The sequence below is a fragment of the Eurypyga helias genome, unplaced genomic scaffold (genome assembly GCF_000690775.1).
Source record: "Eurypyga helias isolate BGI_N326 unplaced genomic scaffold, ASM69077v1 scaffold14103, whole genome shotgun sequence".
NCBI lineage: Eukaryota > Metazoa > Chordata > Aves > Eurypygiformes > Eurypygidae > Eurypyga > Eurypyga helias.
In genome coordinates, this window is record NW_010243496.1 from 58,456 (window position 1) to 80,537 (window position 22,082).

General features: G+C 42.9%; 1 protein-coding gene across 1 annotated transcript in view; it reads left to right on the forward strand.

The window, feature by feature from the left end:
* The window catches only part of MYRIP (myosin VIIA and Rab interacting protein), a 51,872-nt gene that overhangs the window by 26,671 nt on the left and 3,119 nt on the right, over nt 1-22,082 (forward strand). The window contains exons 9-11 of the mRNA XM_010149450.1: nt 1,886-2,116; nt 16,461-16,655; nt 21,505-21,666. Coding sequence (XP_010147752.1) covers nt 1,886-2,116; nt 16,461-16,655; nt 21,505-21,666 — 588 coding nt within the window. The remainder of the gene's footprint in view (nt 1-1,885; nt 2,117-16,460; nt 16,656-21,504; nt 21,667-22,082) is intronic.

The window sequence follows — 22,082 nt, forward strand, 5'->3', positions numbered from 1 at the left end:
GAGTTGTCAGGCTTGACGTCTTCTGTGAGAGCCAGAGGTAATTGGTCCATCCATAAATACTGCTGCTGCGGCTGCGGAGAGAGTAGCTGTGCAGAGCAAATCTCCTGTTTATGTATTTCCAAATGAATGGCAGAGAGAACACAGCTTTTCGTCCCTCCAGCAGTATCTTGTCATAGAATCATAGAATCATAGAATGGTTTGGGTTGAAAGGGACCTTAAAGCCCATCCAGTTCCAACCCCCCTGCCATGGGCAGGGACACCTTCCACTAGACCAGGTTGCTCCAAGCCTCATCCAGCCTGGCCTTGAACGCTTCCAGGGATGGGGCATCCACAGCTTCTCTGGGCCACCTGTCCCAGTGCCTCACCACCCTCTGTGGGAAGAATTTCTTCCTGACATCTAATCTAAACCTCCCTGATTTCAATTTGTACCTGTTACCCCTTGTCCTATCACTACAGGCCTTTGTAAAAAGTCCTCTCCCAGCACCCTTGTAGGCCCCCTTCAGATACTGGAAAGCTGCAATGAGGTCTCCTCGGAGCCTCCTCTTCTCCAGGCTGAACAAGCCCAGTTCTCGCAGCCTTTTGTCATAGGAGAGCGGCTCCAGCCCTCTGATCATCTCCGTGGTCCTTTCATGGTAGGAGACTGTAAGGCCAATAGGAATAATTTCCTATCTAAGAATTGCTCCAAAACATCCTCTTAGGCCCGCTGTGATGTGCCTACCCCTTCTGGTCCCAGGCTGCGTTCTTCAGAGCCTCCTTCTGGGTGGTTTTGACATGATTATGCTCCGTTTCAATGAATTCATCACTTCTAAAACCATGTAATTCTACCTTGCTTTACGGACTTGACTGGAGCACTAATCAAAGCGTTTAATGATTCAAAGCTTTCTCGTAGCAGTGAGCAGGGTGAGAAGAACATTTCCAGAAGGCAGTTCATGCTATAGGTGGAGCAGGTTGCTCTGGGAGCCTGTCTCTTTCCGTGGACTGTAGTGGAAATCAGAGGGAATTGGATCCTAATCAGATAACACAGATCCAGAAAATCTGGATGTTAGTTTTTGGAACAATCGTGAGATATTTTCAGATTTCCTGCAAGGGCTGACAAAAATATCCCCCTTTCCACATGTTGGGCAGGCACCCTACTACACAGACTTGTAAGAAGATTTTGCTTTCCTTCTGTTGAGCCTCCAACTTGTGGTCGAGTCTGTGACACCCACTGTACTTAACTGAGCCTCCAAGTACTTCCCACCTTGAAGGATCCAAGAGTAAGAAAAGAAGGTGCTCCTAAAGATTGAACCTATTCCAAGGAGGTTGGTGTTTGGAAAATAATCATCGCAGTAGAGGATCCACCTATGTAAATAATAACTGGGAAAGCTGAAAATGTGGAGCACCACGCTGCAATGAAAGAAAGGTTTTTTCAAAGCTTGTTTCCAATAGTCATTAGGAAAAAAACAGATATTGCTCAAGACCAAGCAGCCAGGGATCTCCAGTGCAGCTTTCAACCGAAAACTGGACAAAACTGCCAGGTGACAAGGTGTTTTGTTCCCACACTGCCCTTCATCTGCGCCGTGCCCGAGAGTGATGGCAGTGAAGTGCTGGGAATGGGGGTTGCCATTTAGGCATTTTATTTCATTAGTTGCATGCAGATACATAATTATTTTGGTAGTTCCTCTCTATGTAATACAAAACCAAGCAGGAATGAGAAGCCCAACAGGTGTGGGTTTACTGGCATTCCTCTGTAAAGACAAGTTATTTTTTATCAGCACACTTAGTGTGCTTTCTTTCTAGCTTCCCTGCAGAGTGATCATACCTTTACTTTTCTAGGAAGCTGGTTGGTTTTCTTTCTGTGCCTATCCAGTAGTTACACCTTGTGATTGTTTTGTAGGACTTCGAGGATTTGTCAGAAACGGATATAAGCAGTGAGGATCACCATCATAATATCAAGCCTGACCTTATGGAGGAGGAGCTTAAATCCAGGTTATTTCAGCTTGCTGCTAAAATGAGTGACAAGGAAACATCATCTGGTGAAGACGAGGAGTCAGAACCTAGAACAGACCCTGAAAACCAGAAGGAGAGTTTGTCCTCGGAGGAGAACAGCGGAAGCATTCAGGAAGAATTAAAAAAGGTAGGTGGTTGTTGTAAAGGGGTGGGGGCAGTATGGTGAAAGTTAGAAGCCAGAAAGAGAAACGTGGTTAGAAAATTAAACATAGTTGCTTCAAACAAACCGAGGTGCTTTACGCTGGGTCTGAGCCTGCAACCCTTGTGCAGGTAAATCTTCAGTTGTGTGTTTCATCCCTGTGAGCCTCCTGGGTCAATTCACAGCAGTGAACGTCGCTGGTGTAAAAAACCTGTTAAGTGACTGATAGTAATGGAATTATGTCAGTTTGTACTGACTGAGAATTGGCTTATATGTTTTTATTTGAAAACATATCCAGATCTCCTTTTTTCCTCCTTGCTAACCAGCTGCTTTAAGTGGCTTTTGCAGTCCTTTTATCTGCTCCCCTCTTTTTAATGTCATGTGGTTCATTCCAATGTCATAGATTCTTCTTTTGCTCCTCTATTGGAATATTCTGTGCTTCTTTGAAGCTTTCCAACCCTGTTACTTTGTCAGCTAGCAGGCCTCTCTCTGTAGTGACATATTCCAGAGATCCTCCGTTTGTGCCATTTCACCCTGACAATGAGATACCGGATTTCAGTGTCACTCCACAGGACTTACCATCTGCTCTCTTCCCTTTCTGCCTCTGAATTTCTCTTCAGATCATGTGGTGTGCTTGTATTTGGTGCTGTAAAAGCCCAGCGCTGCCCCTTGCCAGCCAGGCACCCTTATCCCTTAGGTCCACGTAGGCTCACTGTTGTCTGCTTCCTGTCTTGACTCGTTTCCTGGGATCTTGTCTGCACAGCAGCTCAGCTTTGACAGAGGGTGTGGACACCTCCCTAAAGGAAATCTTTTCATCATTTGAAAGGTTTTTGGTTCAAATGATATAAAGAACTAATACCTCAGGAGGTGGGAACAGGATCAAGTGACCCACGTGAACGATGGAGACATTGTCCAAGTGCACAGGAGTTGAACACACTCCAGTGTCCACCTGGAGTTGAATCTGATGAGGCACACAAGGGGAAATGAAAAAGGCTTCTATAGACATATCAGCTGCAAAAGGCAGGTGAGGAAAAGCAGGGCTGACTAGTGACCTGGTGACACAGAACATGGAAAAGGCTAAGTTACACAACATTGTTTTCACCTCAGTTTATGGGTAAGATTTGCCCTCAAGAATCTCAGGCCCTGAGACCTATGGGAAAGTCTGGAGCAGCGAAGACTTACCCTTGGTAGAAGAGGATCAGGTTAGCAAATATTTCAACAAATGGGACATACACAAGTGCATGGCATCCAACAGGGGTGCGCTTCCAAGAGCTGACGGAACTGGCCCATGTCGTTGTGAGGCCACTGTTGTTCATCTTTGAAGGCAGAAAAGGACACAGGGGTTCTGGTAAACACCAAGTTGAACATCAGCCAGCAACGCGCACTTGCAGAAAAGGTGGTCACCAGCATTCAGCAGATCAAGGGAGGTGATTATTCCCCTCTGTTCAATAACTCGTGAGGCCACTTCTGGAGCGCTGTGTCCTGTTTCTGGACTCCCCAGTACAAGGGATACATGGACATACTGAAGTGAGTCTGGTGAAGGGCCACAGAGATGATTAAAAGATTGGGGCATATCATATGAGAGGGGGCTGAGAGAGCTGGAATTGTCTAGCCTAGAGAATAGGAGGCTCAGGGAGGATCTCTTCACTAAGTATAAATACCTGATGAGGGGGTGGTAGCGAAAGAAGCAGAAATCAGACTCTTCTCACCTATGCCCATTGGCAGGACAAGAAGCAGTGGGCACAAACCGAAATACAAGAGTTTCCATCTGAACATACAAAGCTTTTTCACTGTGAGGGTGGTCAGATGCTAGAATAGGTTTCCCACCAGGATGGTGGAGTCTATGTCCTTGGCAGAATTTGACTGCACACAGCCCTGGGCAACTTGATCTTGTTGACCCTGCTTTGAGCAGAAGGGTTGGACTAGGCAATCTCCAGAGGTACTTTCTAAACTTAAGTGTTCCATGACTCTCTGATTCTGAGTTATTTAGCCATGGACTACACAGCAGTGTAAGTGCCTTCGTCATCAAGTGTGCAAATACCTCCATGATGTACACACAATCTTTCTAAGGAAATCAAATACAAGCTTTATCACCAGTGCTTGTTAGCAGCATTCAATTTAGCTTGTCTTTGGTTTATAAAGACAAACCAGCAATATCAAATTACTGAGCAGGATATATAGGCTAGCTAGGGTATAACATGATGCAATTGAAGTCCAGAATTAAATTTCTGAAATGCTGCTATGTAGTGAGCTGAGCACAGAACGTGTCAAATGTGTCTTTTCTGGTGTACTTATTCATCTTCATGCATCTTCAAGTAGTACTAGTTGGTTCCTCAAATTTTATTGTTTCTTTAACATTTTTATGTCAGTTATTTGAGATAAAGTGAAGATTAGTATTGTTTTTATTCAGTAAAAGTTTAAGATGAAAAGAAGAGTGACATACGATGTTCAGCAAAAAGGGAATGCTTGGAGTTCTTAATTCTTTAACGGTTTGGATGAAAAAAAGTCTTAGTCATTCATGGTTGCAGTATATATTCTTTCTGTCTATAGTAAAGAAACTAAAATATCCCACTACTATTCATGGTCATGACTTCAGCAGAATTGATAGCGGAACTTGCTCCAGCTGTAAAGAACCAAGCAGGCTGCTTTCATTCTTATTCTTGGTAGTTGCCCTTAAAGGTGATTTAAAATCTACTTGTGCGTGCCTTCTCTTTGGAAAGGTGTCTGACCAACATCTTATACTGAAATACTGAGGATGACCTGGTCTAGTGGAAGGTGTCCCTGCCCATGGCAGGGGGTTGGGACTAAAGATGATCTTTAAAATCCCTTCCAACCCAAACCATTCTGTGATTCTATGATGGTGTATTATACCAAAGACATAGCTAAACTCATAAAACATGCAGTAACTTCAAGATGACTAGATGGTATGCCTCAATGGAGACACACATAGAAAACATATTTTCAGGAAACTGGTAATTTTAGATGCCTTAAAAACCAGACGTCCCAATATGCTGTCTCTTTAAGAAGCAGGATTTTTGGAGAATGCACATGTGAGGAATTACAGAACTTTCAGAATGGCACAATGTTCTCAGGCAGAGACCCAGACATCACCTGGGCATCAAGTTTCTAATTAGGTAAACAGAAGCACTAATTCTGGGCCATTAAAATGAGAGCTGAAGTGCCCACAATTTAGTTTGAGCTCCTGAACACAAATTAAATACCATGGTTTAGCCATCTTGGCTGTATTTTAGCCATGCTGCCTGTCTTTGTTAGCCTTTAGTCTTCTATTCTCACAAGTTTGTTCTGGAACAAATTCGCAACCTGTCTTGCTGAATGGTGGGATTCCAGGTAAAAATACAGACTCCAGCTTAATATATAACAATTAATATGTTTTATTCTCTATATATATCATAGCAACAACCAAAAAGAAAACAAAAGCAGAATAACGATGCACCAATTAGAAAGGAAAGATAAGCAGAACAGCGACACACCAGTTCACTACTGTAAAGTGATTAAGACAGGGATACATCACCAATTACCACCTCAAAACCATCATTTGTGTTCACAGTTCAGCTGGGAAACCCCTCGGCAGCTGGCCCCTGGAGAACTTCGGTAACTGGGGAAGTCCTACGCGGTGTGTCCACCCATAAGTGAGGCTTCAGGAGTCAGCCTGGGGGTCTCCCGCTTTTATAGCAAGTCACAAACACCTAAGTCTTTTTGGCACAAATCGTGTGTTATGCTCCTATTATCAATCCCACCCTGAACACTGGCCAGGCGCCCAGGATGAGACCAAGAATGGTGCCACATCCAGTCAGCAGATGTTGTCCAGATGTTCATGTTTCCATTTGCAGAGGTGGATAAGTATAGAAGCAGTAATCGGTCAGGAGCAGTAATCAACTATTTTCACTACACAACCTTAAGTCACAAAGAATTTTTAGTTACAGTACACCTGCCCATAGAATAAGATTTCAAAAAACATATATGGCTTATTGAATTACTGGAAATTAAACACCTGGTGCTCATGAAAATCTGACTTTCACATGTCTGCACCTTTAAAAATCTTTTTAATGGAGGCTGGGAATTTCATATAATCACATGTTGAGCTGATGCTTTAAAAAGGGCATTTAGTATATTAGGACTTGAAGCTAGGGCAAGAATTGGCACGTCTTGAGTGGGGAGTTAGGTGAAGTTGGGCATTTACGGCTTCTCAGTTCTTACTTCAGTTATATGTCTGCCTTTAAGAGACAAGTTTGAAAATGCTGACTTTTGAATTAATTATTGAGTTCATGTGGGATACTTGGGGATTTAGGTGAGTATTAATTAAGACAAGATAATTTTATGCATTAGACTTAAATCCGCTTAGACCTTTAGGACAATCATTTTCAACATTTTTAAGTTTGTGATTGCCTAAAATGGTCTTGTGGAGATTCACAGCTCTCTAAAACAAACATAGCTCTACAGCGCATTGGTTTTTAGATAGCATTTTGTGCCTGTTAAGCTACAGAAGTAGTTCATGGTGTTTTGGGGGTATTCAGACCCCTGAAAACCCAGCTTGTCTCAGTTGCGCAATGAAAGGCCGTGGAGTCATCTGTGCTCAGGCTGAGTTAGACTTCGGGTGTCAACAACCCAAAAATCTCAGTGTGCAGCTGTTGTGTTAGGGAAGCATCTTGCACCAGCACAGTGATTTGCACAGTTCTTTCTGCCTTGTTATTCTGGTTTGGTTTTGTTATTTTGGTTTTTTTTTTCTGCTTCAGACACACCCAACCCCTTCCCCAACATGAACCAAATACCTAAAGAAAAAAGCAAAATATAAATCCCCTTGGAAGTATCTTGACGGCACTGATCCTGAGAGTGGCAAGCAGGATAAACGGGATGTATTTAGTTCTTGCTCTCCTCTATCCTCTCTCCTCCTTTTTAACACTTTCATGAAGATGGATAGGCCGGGTGTCTGTTTCATGGTATGCCCCAGATTTATATTCTAGAAAAAGCAGTTTCAGCAGTGCCTAATGCAGACAGCATATTGAATACAGTCTGTCACTGTGACCACTTATCAGAAACTATGGAGGTACTGTTTAAAACAGCAGAATAGCCCCTGCTATCATCGCAAATTGCCCCACAAAACAACTACATCAGGTTTTGATGCTAAAACCTTGTTTGGTCTCCTACTTTGTGCTCCTCCTTACTCAAGAGATGCAAATAAGCAAGTTGAGTTCAACTTCAGTAGCAACACTGAGCTTCTCTCCTCTGCGCGTTAGCTTGATGCAACGTGCCGTGTACTCAAGGAGTTTCTTTTAATCCCTTTACTTCTTCTCAGAGTACCTTACAACCAAGGTTTGGTAACTTTGTTTGAATCCTGCTGGTTTCCGTTGACATGACTAGGCACACGATGGCTCTTACCGTGTTCAGTAGCACAGTGGGATCCTGTTCCCTAAGTGAAACCTCCCGAGTTCCTTGACAGTATGAATAAGAGCATAAATATTCTTTCCATAAAATATTTATGCCTTCATTCTCTAGAAACATTATATTCATCTTAGGTTTTATAAAGCTTTATTTTGCGGGAAGTATGTGCTACAAGCATTGTCTTCATGTGTACTTGTGCCAGAGGCTTATATCCTTTATTTTGAGAGAGTACATCTCAACATCTTTCACCAGTAGCACTTTGTGACTACTGGTATGAGATTGACGCCTGTTATGTAGTAGCATAAGCAGAGTAGCTGTACTGCAGTGCTACTACTGTGCTGATAAAGCTGAACAGTGTAATACAATGACATCTTCCTGGGTTAACAACTCAGAAGATATCTGTGTGTCGTTTCTCTCTGTTGTATGCAAGATGCTCAGAATAATTCTTGTATTTTGGTGGATCATGGCATTTATTATGTCAATTATCTGGGCAGTCTTCCAATGTCCAGGATTGAAAAGTGAATGCGGGCAGCATTGTAAAAAGTGATCTTTAAGATTTACGAACTGCAGATAATCTAAGGGCAGGAATTTGAATGGCAGCAGTGAAAAAAAATATTTGGTTCAGGAAGCTGAAACAGTGGCTTTTTCTTCTAAAAGAGGTATGAGACTTCAATCTTCACATCCAGCTCATGGATCCAAAGTTTTAAGTTCTCAGTTCAACAAAGCAGTCAAGTACATGTTCAGTTTTAAACTGAGGATGAAGAAGTTTGCTGGACAAACATCCCATTATAGAGATTTTTCCTGTGTTTTTACTATTATTTATTGGTCTTTAGTATGTAAAATTAAGTTGATCCTAAGTTCATTTTATCAAAATCTGAGTCTTTGGTTTCAAGCAAAAATTGCTTTGAGACCATAAACTTTTTTTTTTTAAGTTTTCAAAAGTGCCCAGTGATGTTTGTGTTCCCGCTTTCTGGGCTCAATACAGTTGCATAGATATGGATATAGATAGTTCATCTGACGTGCCCTAGGTTGTCCCACAGGGCCTTAAGCTACTAGTCCAGAAGAAACATGCATCTCCCAAGTCTCTATCATATCTAACAGCATTGTTTGAAAATCCTTAGATACTTAAAAAATGCCTACAAGGAAGCTGAGGGGGGCTTTTTACAAGGGCCTGTAGTGACAGGACAAGGGGTAATGGGTTTAAATTGAAAGCGGGGAGGTTTAGATTGGATATCAGGAAGAAGTTCTTCCCGGAGAGGGTGGGGAGGCACTGGGACAGGTTGCCCAGAGAAGCTGTGGATGCCCCATCCCTGGAAGTGTTCAAGGCCAGGCTGGATGAGGCTTGGAGCAACCTGGCCTAGTGGAAGGTGTCCCTGCCCATGGCAGGGGGGTTGGAACTAGATGGTCTGTAAGGTCTCTTCCAACCCAAACCATTCTGTGATTCAAGCTGTTTCAAACTGCACCTTTTCTGCCTGTGTTTAAGAAACAGAATCTACGCCCTGTTGAATCTACCTGGAGAAGTGCAGAATAGTTAAGATTTCAGCTGGCTTCACATGGGGAGTGCAGCGTCTTTCTACACAAGATTCTTCCAGTCTCAGATTCGACGCTTAGGTGCGTGCATGCGCAAGCCAGCTCTGTCCAGCATGTGTGCAGTGGGCATCTTCAGTTCTCTGGTCACCCAACATTTATTTACATAAGAAGAAAATGTAAAAGCCGTTTTACAGATACAGTAAATCAGTGAAGATTAGTGCAAGCTGCTGTAAAAAAAAATGGGGGGAAGTAGACTGTAACAAAGTTTACTACGTTCATGTCTTCTTTTGTAGGCAGCCCAGAGACTTGGCAGTGACAGATGAGCTCTTTCAGACCTAACTGGAAGAGTTTCATGGAAAGGCTGCTCCTCAGCTGGGTGGTACTTCTGTCACAGCACAGGCAACAGGGTGGGGTGCTGTCATTACTTCAAGGCAAAACCAGTCAGTTTAGTTTAAATAGACTTTAGTAAATTAAGGGGATCAAGGTAAGGCTACTGACTTGACACTGGAGAGTGATAATATGAAGGGTGTTACTTCATTCTGGGACAGTGAAGTCCAGGAGAGGGACAGCAGTGAAGAGTAGGAAGTGATTTGGCACAAAACATCTTTCTTAACTCAGCCCAGGTGTTTCCAGTGTGGGCATCTGACTGTGGCACGACTGAGGCACAGACCCTTTTGTAGCAAGAAACATGCACAGTGTCCAAATTGTAATCCTGTAGACCCAAAAATTGAAGGTAGCTGGCTTTTCTTTTTTCTTAACGCTGCTGCAAATGTCTTTTTCTATTGCTAGTGCCGATTTGTTTTGTGATGGTGGAAATCAGTATTTCCCATCTGTTTCATTTTATAAACAATTACGTCATTTGTGATATCTGTGTTAATTAGATCTGTTAAGCTAAGCCCCACAAACAGAAATAAATGAGGTATTGATTTCTTTTAAATATTTTAGCAATAAATGTAAAATCTAAATTTTACGGTATTTTATATTTGCTAGTTTCTTTATCCTTGCTGTTGATCCTAAAGTGCTCTGTAAGTCTGAACCTATACAAATGTTAACTTCTGTAGCTGTTAATATAACTTTTCTGCCTTTTTATTTAACTGCTTTCGCACTATCTAGGAAAAACAAAAGGCTTTTGATCTTCATTTAAAGCTGCAGTTTTTATCCACTGTATTGCAGCAGGTGAGAATGCTTTGTTTTGTCTGTGTCTTCTTCCATCTCTTACATAGTAAGAGATGCTGTAAAGTGATATTGAGGGTTTCTACATTTCCCAAGCAAAATTCTCAAACTCAAATTTTTTTCTTGGAAATATCAGGCAAGAAAAACCATACTTTCTGGCCACAGTAATCATTGCAGAAAACTGCCCCGTGTTACGATGGGAGTGATGAGCATGAAGTAGACACGTGGAGCAGACTGACTCTCTTATTTGGCCTTGTGTTGAGAATTTGCTTTTATCAGTTAAGAACAACAGAACATAAAGGTAAGGTGTATGAGCTTCCTATTCTCCTGGACTCACCTATATTAAGAAATATGGAAGGAAAAAATACAAGATTTCATTTCAGCAATAAGATTTTTAGCTGTTTCTGACACAGTGGTCTTCAAAAATCTTTCTAAGATCCCACTTTAAAAAAATAAACAAAACCCTTAATTCATTGTAAAGATTGTACACAGTGAGTAGGCACTTTCTCACTTTGCTGCAAGTGTCTATTGCTTACCATTCATCTGGGTGGGAAGAAGTTTCATGTTCTGTGCTATCTAAGTCTCAGCTTATGAGAATCAGATCTTAAAACAGATTTTCATTTTATTCCCTGAGCAAATTTATGTTTATGTTATTTTTTAAAATACTTGCTATTTTTAGTATGTCATACGTAGTGGTAAGCAAAGTAATTCCTTAGCACTCACTTAGTCATAAAATAAGAATCACTTTTTTATGTCAAAGCTGATCCTTAATTCAGCAAAACACTCCTCTCACTTTTTTTTTTCTTTACTTTCAGAACTAAATTTTGTACTATGACTTTTAATCACATTTTAAGCATCTTGGTTTTCTTTAGTGAAAATATCAAGGATGATTTTCAAGAGAAAATATTTTTCCCTTTGTGCGACGCCATCAGCCTGTGTCCATTATAGATGCTCCTACAGAATGCTGTGCAGATTTAAAGATGTAAATACATCCATTTCCATCTCAAATCATAATATTTCACCACTTGGAAAATAATTTCCTGTCTCATGTTTATAGGCAACTTGGCTCTAGATATGAGGCATTACAAATTATTAGAACTAACGTCTGTGACTACGTTAGGACAGTGGATTGAATTTGTTAACAAAAATCTAATAGTCAGAATTACCTAGCACAGTCAAAAAAAGAGACTCTATTTCTCTGTGTCATACTTTGGAGAATACCAGTAGAATAATAGCTCACTTTCTAAGATAATTTAGCTTTCGTTTTCTAAATGAGTGCCCAGAAATGAAGTTATTGATGTTAAGGCGGGAAGTCTTAAACTAGCACAGAAAAGTGATTCGCATAGTATGCTTGTCTTCCATCAAATATCAAAGCAAATTTAGCTTTCTTTCCCAGTCTTTGTGGTCATGAGTGGTTAGGGCTCTCTTCTAGGCCAAAGGTCTTTTGAGGGTCAGGGTTGACGACTGCTGTTGATAGCTGGGGATTGATGTCTCTGTTCCTCCCACACTGTGACTTGTCCAGTGTCCCAGATTTTGCCTGCCTGTGAAGGAGATGGGCTTTTGGTGGGCTTTTCTTCCCAAAGCCGTACAATGAACTCTCACAGGGTGGGGAGATGAGGGAGGCAGGTTTGGGTTTTAGTTTTGTCAAGTTTAGATGCAGCCAGGTTTCTCTAAAAAGATGAATCAACCAGTGGCAAAGCAAAACTCATCTTCTCCCCAGCACTTCTCAACTCCCTACCAAAAAACGAGGGGTATCAACTGAAACAGGCACGAGACTCTCAGCGTGATAGAACAGCTCGAGACTGAAACTAAAAACGATAGCACAAGTCGTCAAGGATGTGGTCAGTACTTCCAGGGCTGCTAATGATGGAAAGTTTTTCTTGCTCTCCTTGATCTGTTATGTCAGCTGTTCTCTATTGAATTGCAAGTCACTGCCTCCCATGTCGGTTCAATAGAGCCTAATGATGGCATAACATTATGGTAGAAAGGAAGAGAAAATGCTAATGGCAGAGTTCAACGTAGATAAAAAATCAGTGCAAGTGATAGAGAACTACTTTAGGAGCATTAAAAATAAAAGAAATAATGTTCATGCAAAGGAAAATTGCTGTGGAAATGTCATAGGCTGCTGAGTGCATACCAGGACTTAATGCTCACCTAGTCTCAGCAGTTTGGACACTTAACGTTTGCTTCAGTTAACTCAGCACCTTCCAGTATAGCATCCTTAGGTAGAACAACAAAGGAAATATTGGCAGCATCAGTAAGGAAAGACAGGCAACGGAAGGGAAGGGAAATAGCTGTCAGCAAGAGTCAGCTCGAACCACTGAAACATAATCTTCAGCAAAACAGGAATCCTTTCCATCTGTCCAACTGCACATGGAAATGACAGTAAAGAAGTTTTACAAGATGCTGTTTGCTATATGCAGTGCACACATACATGTATTTGTGCTTGCAGACACACATTTTTTTTAGCATTTCATTGGTTTTAAAACTCTCTCACGAAGCACTCAGGGCAAATGACCATCTCCTTTTGACTGCGTCGTCAACGTATTTGGGAGTGTGGGCATTATTTGTCATAAAAAGAACAAAGGCATGTTTTCCTCATTCAATGAAACTCTTAGTCTCAAATTCAGTAAAGAATGAGATTCTTTTTACCAGCAGAAGCATTCAAATTTGGATCAGGTTCGATTTCAAACTCAGGAGGGGTGGTATTAATCCAGAAGTAGGGCAGCGCAGTCGAAATCAGAATGCATCCCAGTGTTTCGAGAAGAATGGTTGCGCTCAGCCTTTCTGTGCTAGATATGTGTAACGGAGATTGCTTTCTGCATCTGTCACATCCATATTAGTTCTTTTCACTTGCTTGACAAGACAGATGCGAGAGACTTCATCATGGCGTGATAGCTGTCTCTTTGAATCGCATGTAGGTGTTGACAATGACCTTTCCTCCACGGGCCAGATAAATTAGACAGCCAAGAGGTCTTTAGAGCGATTCGAAATGTCTACCTACCGGGATGTTCTTGGGGTGTGTGTGTCTGTGAATTTTACGTGATTTTTATGGAACCTCGTAAATCCTAAGTTGACGTGGGTGGGAGGGGAGAGGGTTGTGAAGCACTAAAACTCCAGGACACACTTTCTATTTATTTATTTTTCCTTACACATGTTAAATAATTACATCTAGAGTACCCCACTAGATTTGCAAACTGCCTGTTTTGGAACATGAGCTGCTTTAACAGCTTTTGACAGTTGCTCAAAAGAAAGAGATAAAAACATAACAAAACCATAATTTAGCATACGATTTTTCCCAATTTGAGAACCCTTGAACTCCCCACATGTTGATTTTATGTCTCTCAGGCAAACATTAATCTCTTCTTGCTTCTCTGTAAACTAAAGCTGTGAGTTCTAACTGTCCTTTAGCAGAAAACTTTTACAAAGTTTAGATTTAAATACAGTGAAATATTGCTTGTGCTCTTCAGTTTGGGGAGATTTCCTCTTCAGATACACTCTAAGGAAAATCAGCTTTGCTTACCATGTATTTCTTTATGGTGTTTACATTCTAGTGCTGTATCCTTGTTATACTATAAAAGTGGATGTTTCACAAGCTTGAAGAAAAACTTCAACGTTGTGACTTCTGTGTTTAAATACCTGCAGGCTGGGATCGAGCTACGCTGAGTGATGCACACACTTTAACAACAGTCATCCAGCTGCCTTGTGCAGTGTTTAATGGGAAGCAAACCTTTGGGTTTAAAAGTCAAACAGCGTCTGCCGCTTACCTCAAAATTCTAGAAAAGCTAAAAATCACATTTCTGCACCAGAGGAGGTTTAGTCTGGACGTTAGGAAGCGTTTCTTCACCAAGAGGGTAGTCAAACACTGGAATAGGCTTCCTAGAGAGGTGGTCGATGCCCCAAGTCTGTCCATGTTTAAGAGGCATTTGAACAATGCCCTTAATAATATGCTGCAACTTTGGCAGCCCTAAACTGGTCAGGCAGTTGGACTAGGTGATTGTTGTAGGTCACTTCCAACCGAGAAAATCTCTCCTCTCCCTCTCCCTCTTCCTCTCCTCTTCCTCCTCCTCTTCTCTCCTCTCCTCTTCCTCTTCCTCCTCCTCTTCCTCTTCCTCTTCCTCTCCTCTCCTCTCCTCTCCTCTTCCTCTTCCTCTTCCTCTTCCTCTTCCTCTCCTCTCCTCTCCTCTCTTCTCCTTCTTCCCCTATCCATTACCTATTAAGAAGGTAGGATATTTTACTCAAAATCTTGATTTCGTAAATCATCCTATCTCAGAACACTTTACCAGGAAAACAAAACCCAAAAACCCCTGTTTTGTAGTAATGTGCAATAAATGCCAATATGGATTCTCTTATTCTGGTATCAGAACACCTTTTTCTAATTTCATTTAATCTTTTTTGGAAATCCATCATTAACTACAAAGGATAATAAAAAAAATTTAAGAAATAATGAACACTAAAGTGCAGCTACAGTTCTTGAAATGGAGAACATACATCAGTGAAGATGATGAAGAAAATGTAGTGTCTGGCCTTTATCTTTTTTTTTGGTTCACGACTCATAGACTAGAGTAAGAATTAGGTACTTGTAAAAACATATAATAAAACAAAGTAACATCGATTTCCTCTTCTGTCCTATAAAATTATTGATCTGTTTTTAACCTAATTGGCACTTGTGAAAATAAATGGAAAAAACAGTAGGCTATTTATGGGGTTCAAGTATTTGTTCTCAGTAAGAGAGCCCTCAGCCTGCTTGTTCAGGGCTGTGTTGGCTGTGCTAACAAGCTAAAGATTTGGGTGCTGTAGCACACTGTATTTGCTTTGTTCTTCCCTTTAATCTCATGTGTCTAATTATTTCGTGTCATTCAGAGAAGTAACAGTGCTAAAGATGCCTTAATGTATTGATACACAACAATTGAGCACACGCAGATAAAAAACCATTTTTTTGGTAGAAGTCTTATCTAACATAAAAACGAACAGCTAATTAAAGGAAAGATATAATAAAAGAGGTTTTCCAGTTAAACCCACCAGGGTTTGCGTGAAGCTAAGGAACGTTATTTCTCTTATATCCTGCCTAGGAGGGCAGATGATGTATTGATTATTAAAACATTTACATAACACACAGACATTTTTAATCCGTTGTACTTTCCCATACTATAGAATTTACTATATACAATCCAAAGACTGTTTCCTTGGGTTTGATCCTCAGGTATTTTGTTTGTGGAAAAATTTACAGATGGGTGTGCCTCTAATTGACATGCAGAAGTATTTTCAGGTTTAGGAATGAACTAAATTTAGGTCTAAACTTCCCACACTTCCGTTTCGGCAAGGCAGCGCTAAAGGTATTGCATATAAATTCAGTGACAGTATTTGTATTGGCTTCAACAAGCTTTTCCAAGCTGTATAGTTTGGATGTTGAGCTTGACACTTGAAGGTACATCAGGTGAAATTCTGTTGCCATCAGAGGATTTGTCCTGAAGCCTAAAGCTCTGTGAGAATTATCGTAATCAGGATAGTTAATTACAAATTAAGGAACAGTGATAAAAAGGCTTAACAGTTGGGTTTTGGGGTTTTTTTTAATGGGTAAAACTGCATTTTTCTTGGGTTTTGATATCATTTATTTCATAAATATTAAAAAAATGTTAAATTGAATTTTTAAAAAAGTGAGGATGCAGGTGTTTACACACTTAGAGCTTAACCTTTGGCTTTTTCATATAATTCATAGCAAACATCTTTGTAAAATGCTGTCCTCGTAGGGCTGCTGAAGATTGCTCTCCCGTGTTTGCAGCTGCAGTGCAATAGCACTTGTGGATATGGCGACAGATGATTACACATCTGTTTGCCAGTACCCAAAAAGGGAGATTGTGTTTTAAAACCTGTGTAAAACACTGTTGCAAAAATAGCCTTATCCAGCTCACTTGGATTTTAAAGCTGGATATTTGTGTGCTCCTTTGGGGTAAGATTTGGACCATCCCTCCAGTAGAAATCAGGTTATAGAAGAATTGCACATGTATGTTATTTTGCAGGCTGTAGCAGTGTGCATATGTGAAAAAGGGAGGGAGAGAAGTAGATGCCAGTTTCCTGACACAGTTCTTGTGTCTGTTGACGGCAGCTAGCCAGGTGTATTGCTTTAGCACGGCTAAAGCTGCAGCTATTCGCAAGGCCATTCTACATACAACCCCTCCGTGCTAATTTAATGCCATTGTTTTTTCTGTCTGCTCTTGTAACACAACAGAAGTACTCTGCTGTCTCTCTCTGCAACATATCTACAGAAGTCCTGAAAGTCATCAACGCCACTGAAGAACTGATAGCAGAATCCACCGGTCCCTGCGATTTCCCAGCTGACATTCAGGACAGGGGAAGAGGGACCTTCCCACTGGGGACGGACCCAGTCAGACTCGATGAGCAGCTCACCACACTGGAGGAAAACGTAAGGACGTGGAACAGTATGTGAAAGTGTGACGTGTGTGTTTGCACACTCTGTGTTTGCACCAGCTAAGAAGGGAAGGCGCGTAGGCAGCATCAGAGTTAATTTGGGGTTATTAAACAAATACACAGACAGAACGAAAACTCCTGTTTCAAAGGGGTGCTGAGCTGTGTTGTTGGGAGTTTTTTTATGTGTACTTTAAAATATTTGGGGGTGGGGAAGAGTTGGATGCTTTGGGGTTTACAATTAATTTTAGAATCCCTATCTTAAGTTAATTTAAGCCCTTGGAACCTCTGGGGTTGTGTGGCTGCACCGTGCCTGCCTGAAACCACCTGTCTCCAGGTCCTGGTGCATCCTCATTACTGTAAGGACAAGGAGGGAAAGGATGGCCCCAGTCACACAGGGAAGTGGAGGAGCTCTTCCTCCGTCCACGCATCCCTAGCATCCTGCCCTGAGCACAGAGGGAGCCGGGGCTGCCTGCCGCACTGCTAACAAGAGCAGGCTAGAGAAGCAGAATTAGACAAACCTTTGTTTGGCCACATCCAAATCATCCGTCCTTTTTCATGAGTACCTGTCATCTGCAGGGAGAAGTGCAGTGCTGCATCATAGGGGGAAGTCACTGCTCATCGGAAATGGTTATGTATCCACTTAATGGTGTTGGTGCACTTGTAACTCTCGATTTTCTCTTCTTCCCACATTTAACTGATTGCGTTTCAGTGATTTTTCTCTTCATTAGGAGCTGTTAAAAATCTCGTAGGAATCTGGGCTGTCCCGTCATAACATCCTGACCAATTCAAGAAAATAGATACTGGTTTTCATTAGCCCTGGAAAATTTTCAGACAGAATCTCTTCTTGGGGGATAAAATCAGTTTCCTCCCCAGAAACACAGTTCCACAACTGCCACAGGCAAGGGACTGAGTGGGACGTCATAATCCATGGCAATATCAGCCAGTCCTGGCACTGGGCCTGTCCTGCCCTGGAGCCCTCCCACCGGTCCCACAACTCCCTGGTCCCTCTCACCACACCTCCTCTGAGCTCCAGTCTCCCAGCTCTGCTTCGATTCAGAGCCTCCTAAACTAGATCCTACCCCTCCTAACCTCATCTGCTCCAAAACCTTATCCATCTCAGACCTTTGCCCCTGCCCACACCAACAGGATGCCCTCCAGTGTCGCTGTTGAGACGGACACGACACGCACGGAATCGTGCAGCAAAGCCAAAGGCCAAAAAGGGACCCTTTATTGTTTATACAAGCCCGTTGTATATCTTTCTTAAGAATGTGTGTCCATACATGATTGGTTCACTCAAAGGACCAACAGTTCATGATAGGATGATCTCTTCTTTGTTACATCTTCGATAAACAACTTCTCCTTGCGGAGGCAGTACCTTGCTCTTGTTTACTCAGCTCTTCTCGGGACTTTCCAGACTCCTTAAGGGTACACGGTTATCTGCTCAAGGTTAATATTAAGCTTACATTCCAATCCCTCGGACCAGCCAAGGTTTCCCACACTCCAGCCCACCCCAGGGCACCTTCACCCCTCCCCAACCAGCTCCCAATGGTAACCTGACCTGCAAAATTCTCCTTCCCACCTCTGCTCCGCCTTGGTCCCGCTGTGCCAGCTGAGGTGCTCCTGCTCCTCCTCACTCCCACACACTCTCCTGGCTGCTGGCATCTCCTGCCCTCCATCATGAGGCACCACAGCCACGAGCACATGCCCCACCATGGGGCTTTCCACGTGGCAGCCGTGCTCCTGGCTCCTCTCTGGGAGGGGAATTCAAAACAAACAAGGAAAATGGGCTTGGGAGTCCCCCGCAGCGGGGCAGGGAGGGCATGAAGGGAGGATGTGCTGAGGAGATGCTGGACATGTGGCAGCTGAGATACGACTCTCTGCAGAATGGGCAGGGGCCTGGAGAAGGATACAGCTCGAGCTTGTGGCGAGCAAAGTGTCTTCCTCTTGCCACCTACCACAACACCCATTTCATTCTTACGTGACAGGTACACCCCCACAACAACTTCCAGGGTTTTTTTCAGAATAATAGTAGTTGGAGATCTTCTCCCCCATGAAATACTAAAGCATCCAAGCTCCAAATAGCACAGAACGCATCTGGCAGGAGAGTGAGCAAAAATCCAAGTCCAGACTATACCACAACTTTAGGAAAACTAAGCAATTCCTCAGGAGGACTGAGAGCAGTTTGGTGAGAGTGGCTCCAATTTTTTTTTTTCTGTGGAGAACTGTGTTGTGAACTACCTGAGGTGCATTTTTTCCCCAGTTACACTCCAACAATCCCTCCCATCCTTGGGGAGCTGTGGCATCTGTGGTGCCATGGCCACTGGTCATTCACTCGAGCCGAGCATTTCTCACAGAGCAGAGGCACTGAGGCAGAGCCTTTCTTGCTCTGGCGTTGCCCTCTTTGCAGCCTGTCTCTGCTTTAGCTTCTCTCAGCTCCCTGCGTGATTCATAAGGCATCCAGCTCAGCCTTGCTGTGTCCCCACCCTACATCTCTCTCCCCCACACAGGGTATGAAGTAGACAGGAAAACTTCATTGTTTCAAGATTTCATCACCACACTCCGTAGTAAAGACCCTTTAGAAATCCAGGCATCTGTAATTTTTCCCAGTGCAGCCGGCAGCATACCTGCAAGCAGCGTGTTGCCTCTTGGCAGCAAATTTTGGAAGAGGATCAGGGTGCATACAGACACTTCCTTTGTTTCCGCCTCTCTCTGGCATTGTGGGGACTGCATGCGTCAGTGTGGAAATGTAGGGCCACCTGTACCAGCTCAAGGTGGGTTTTAGTGGAAGCTGTACGTACCTAAATGAAGGTAAAATAAGTCTGTGCAATCTGAACGTGAGTGTGTGCATGAGGGCGTAACGGAGTGGGGACCTGCAGCTAGGCTGTTGCTGTTTGGAAGCACATTGGATTGTTCAGATAAAGAGAATATTCCTTAGAAAAATCTTTTATTTAGATCTAGCTGGAAAATATTCAGTAAAATTAAAATTTAACAAATGGGACTGATTGAGGTACAAAAACATTTATGACCTTTCCTTCCCACATTTTTCCATCACACCTATTTTCTTTAGATTTCTTCCTCCCCCCCTTCTTGAAAAGTACAACTTACTGTGCAGAGAATTTGGGACAGCATTTAAATGCGTCTTTTCTCTAACTTTCTGAAGATGCTTCTGCTCATAATGTTCCTTTCCCTTCTTTCTCTGAGCTTTTAGATGGGATAGGGTAACTTTAAAAAAAATCACCTTTTAATCTGAAATGGCTCTAGTACCTAACACCACAAAGATGCATCATTTAAGAAAGAATAATTGAAACCCACAAAAGCAGAAGTGTTCCTGTTTTAAGTCAGCATGTTAACTTTATGGGCCACCTGTGTCTCCAAGTGCCTCAACAAAAGTGTTAAATCAGATCACTTATTTGTTCTAGGTGCATTTTTCAAAGATTTCATGCCTGCAATTAAGCTGTGGTCTTACAAGATCCAGTTCATACAAGATGTAGGGAATTTGTTTCTTGAACATTCATGAAAAAAACGTATCTACATTTATGCCTTGAAACAACTGATAAAAAGAGGGAAAAAAACCCTATTGCAAGCAATTAAGAAACAATAATAAAATAAAAAATAATGAGCACCTCTTAATCTAGTCATTCTCCACCACTTCTGATCCATGAAGTCACAGCATGGCCAGATGTTACCTGAATGCCTGTTACGTCAAAAGACTGCATGATGTGGGAATTGTGGGCAGAAATAACGGCTTGAGTGGAAAACAAGTATGGAGTGAAGGTATCTGCTGAAGGACCTGGTTCAGATCCTGTTTGCTTGCCCCTTGAATCATGAACTCAGCCACAGAGCATGTGTAATCCATGTTGGTTTTGCAGCACCACAGTCTTTACTGCTATTTGAGTGAGGCTGCCAGTGGGGAAAATCAGAATATATGTTTCATTTCCACTGTGCTGTTACCAGCCTCGTGGAAACAATCTCTTGGCTATCTAGTAAATAGGCAGAAGGTGTAGTATCTGCACATGGGTCTGCACGCTTTTAAGCACGGATGTTAAAAGCTAACACTTGAAAATTAGCCTTTTCTAGAAACGAGAGACCTCCATTCAGCCATGTACCTTACATGTCTTTTTGAAATAAGAAAAAACACATAAAACACAGCGTAGCATGAAACCTGGACCTGCAGTTGTCAGAGGTATTGTAGGTGGGTCAGAATATAAGTTGTTTGGTTTTAGGGAAGATCTCTAAATGATCAGGTCTGTTATTCTCTCTTACGTGGTCCGGATAAGTCTATTGACCCCCCCCAGATTCACGCCAAAGGGCCAGGAAGCAGCAAGGTTTTGGCTGCGGTATTTGGGTGAGAGCAGGATGGGATGGAAAACTGTACATGTAAGCACAGTTACTCTGAGAGAAGTTAATAACCATATGCTGCTGAACAGTTGTTCCTGCAGAGTTGGGATTGCCAGAAGGCATTAGATGTGTGTCGATAAGCAGAGCTCGGTGTGAGGTGCGATGGGTTGAGTTCCCCTCAGAGGCCGAGGGGTTTCGTTACGCAACTGAATATCAAAAACAGAAAAAGCAAGCTTTTCAGCTGCCTTCTGTTTTTGCTGGCGAATCTGGAACAAATCTGTTGTAGCACCTATGAAATTCGGAGTGCAGCCACCTCATGCCTCCCTTCTCTTTGTGGATGTGTATTTTCAGATTATTCCCCCATGACCTTCCTCTGCCAGGTAGGTCTCCCTGTGGTGGGTTAGCAAGGAGGGAAGCTCACAGGTGTCATGGAAGATGCAGTCTGCCCAAACCTCCGAGCTCACACAACAGGATCGCTGACGCCTCTCCCTGCCTTGGCCCCGCAGGTGTACCTGACAGCCAGCACGGTGTACGGGCTGGAGGGGCAGCTGACCAACCTGGAAGACGCCGCGCGCAAGATCAACAGTGTCACTGCCGAGTCTGAGCTGGCCGAGCTGGAGGATCAGGTGGCCACGGCAGCCGCCCAGGTTCATCACGCAGAGCTTCAGGTGAGGACAGCCGCTCCTCCCTCTCTGCAGGTTTCACGCCGCCTCGCCTAGCGCTTACCTGTTATCTGCACGCGCCGGCTTTTGAGAATTCCTTTGTACCGCAGCGGAGCGGTGATCTGAGGATGCTGACCGCATCGCAGGAGCTGAGCAAGGCATAACTGAGATGCATCACTCAGCTCAGCCCAGGTGTCCTGTATTCGTTTGCTTCTTCCCCCAGCTTGTTTTCGGACTTGGGAGCGCAGCGGCCGGTTACGCAGCGCTAACGCTGACCTGCTCCTTGCTGCCAGGCAGCTCACGCGGCGCGCCCTCTGTCACACGCCGGGCTGTGGTCAGGCTGCAAGTACAGTCTTAGTTTAGCTGATTGGTGGAGTGTAAAGCACTTCCCGAAAGAAGCCAGCGTCGGGACCGTTCTACCG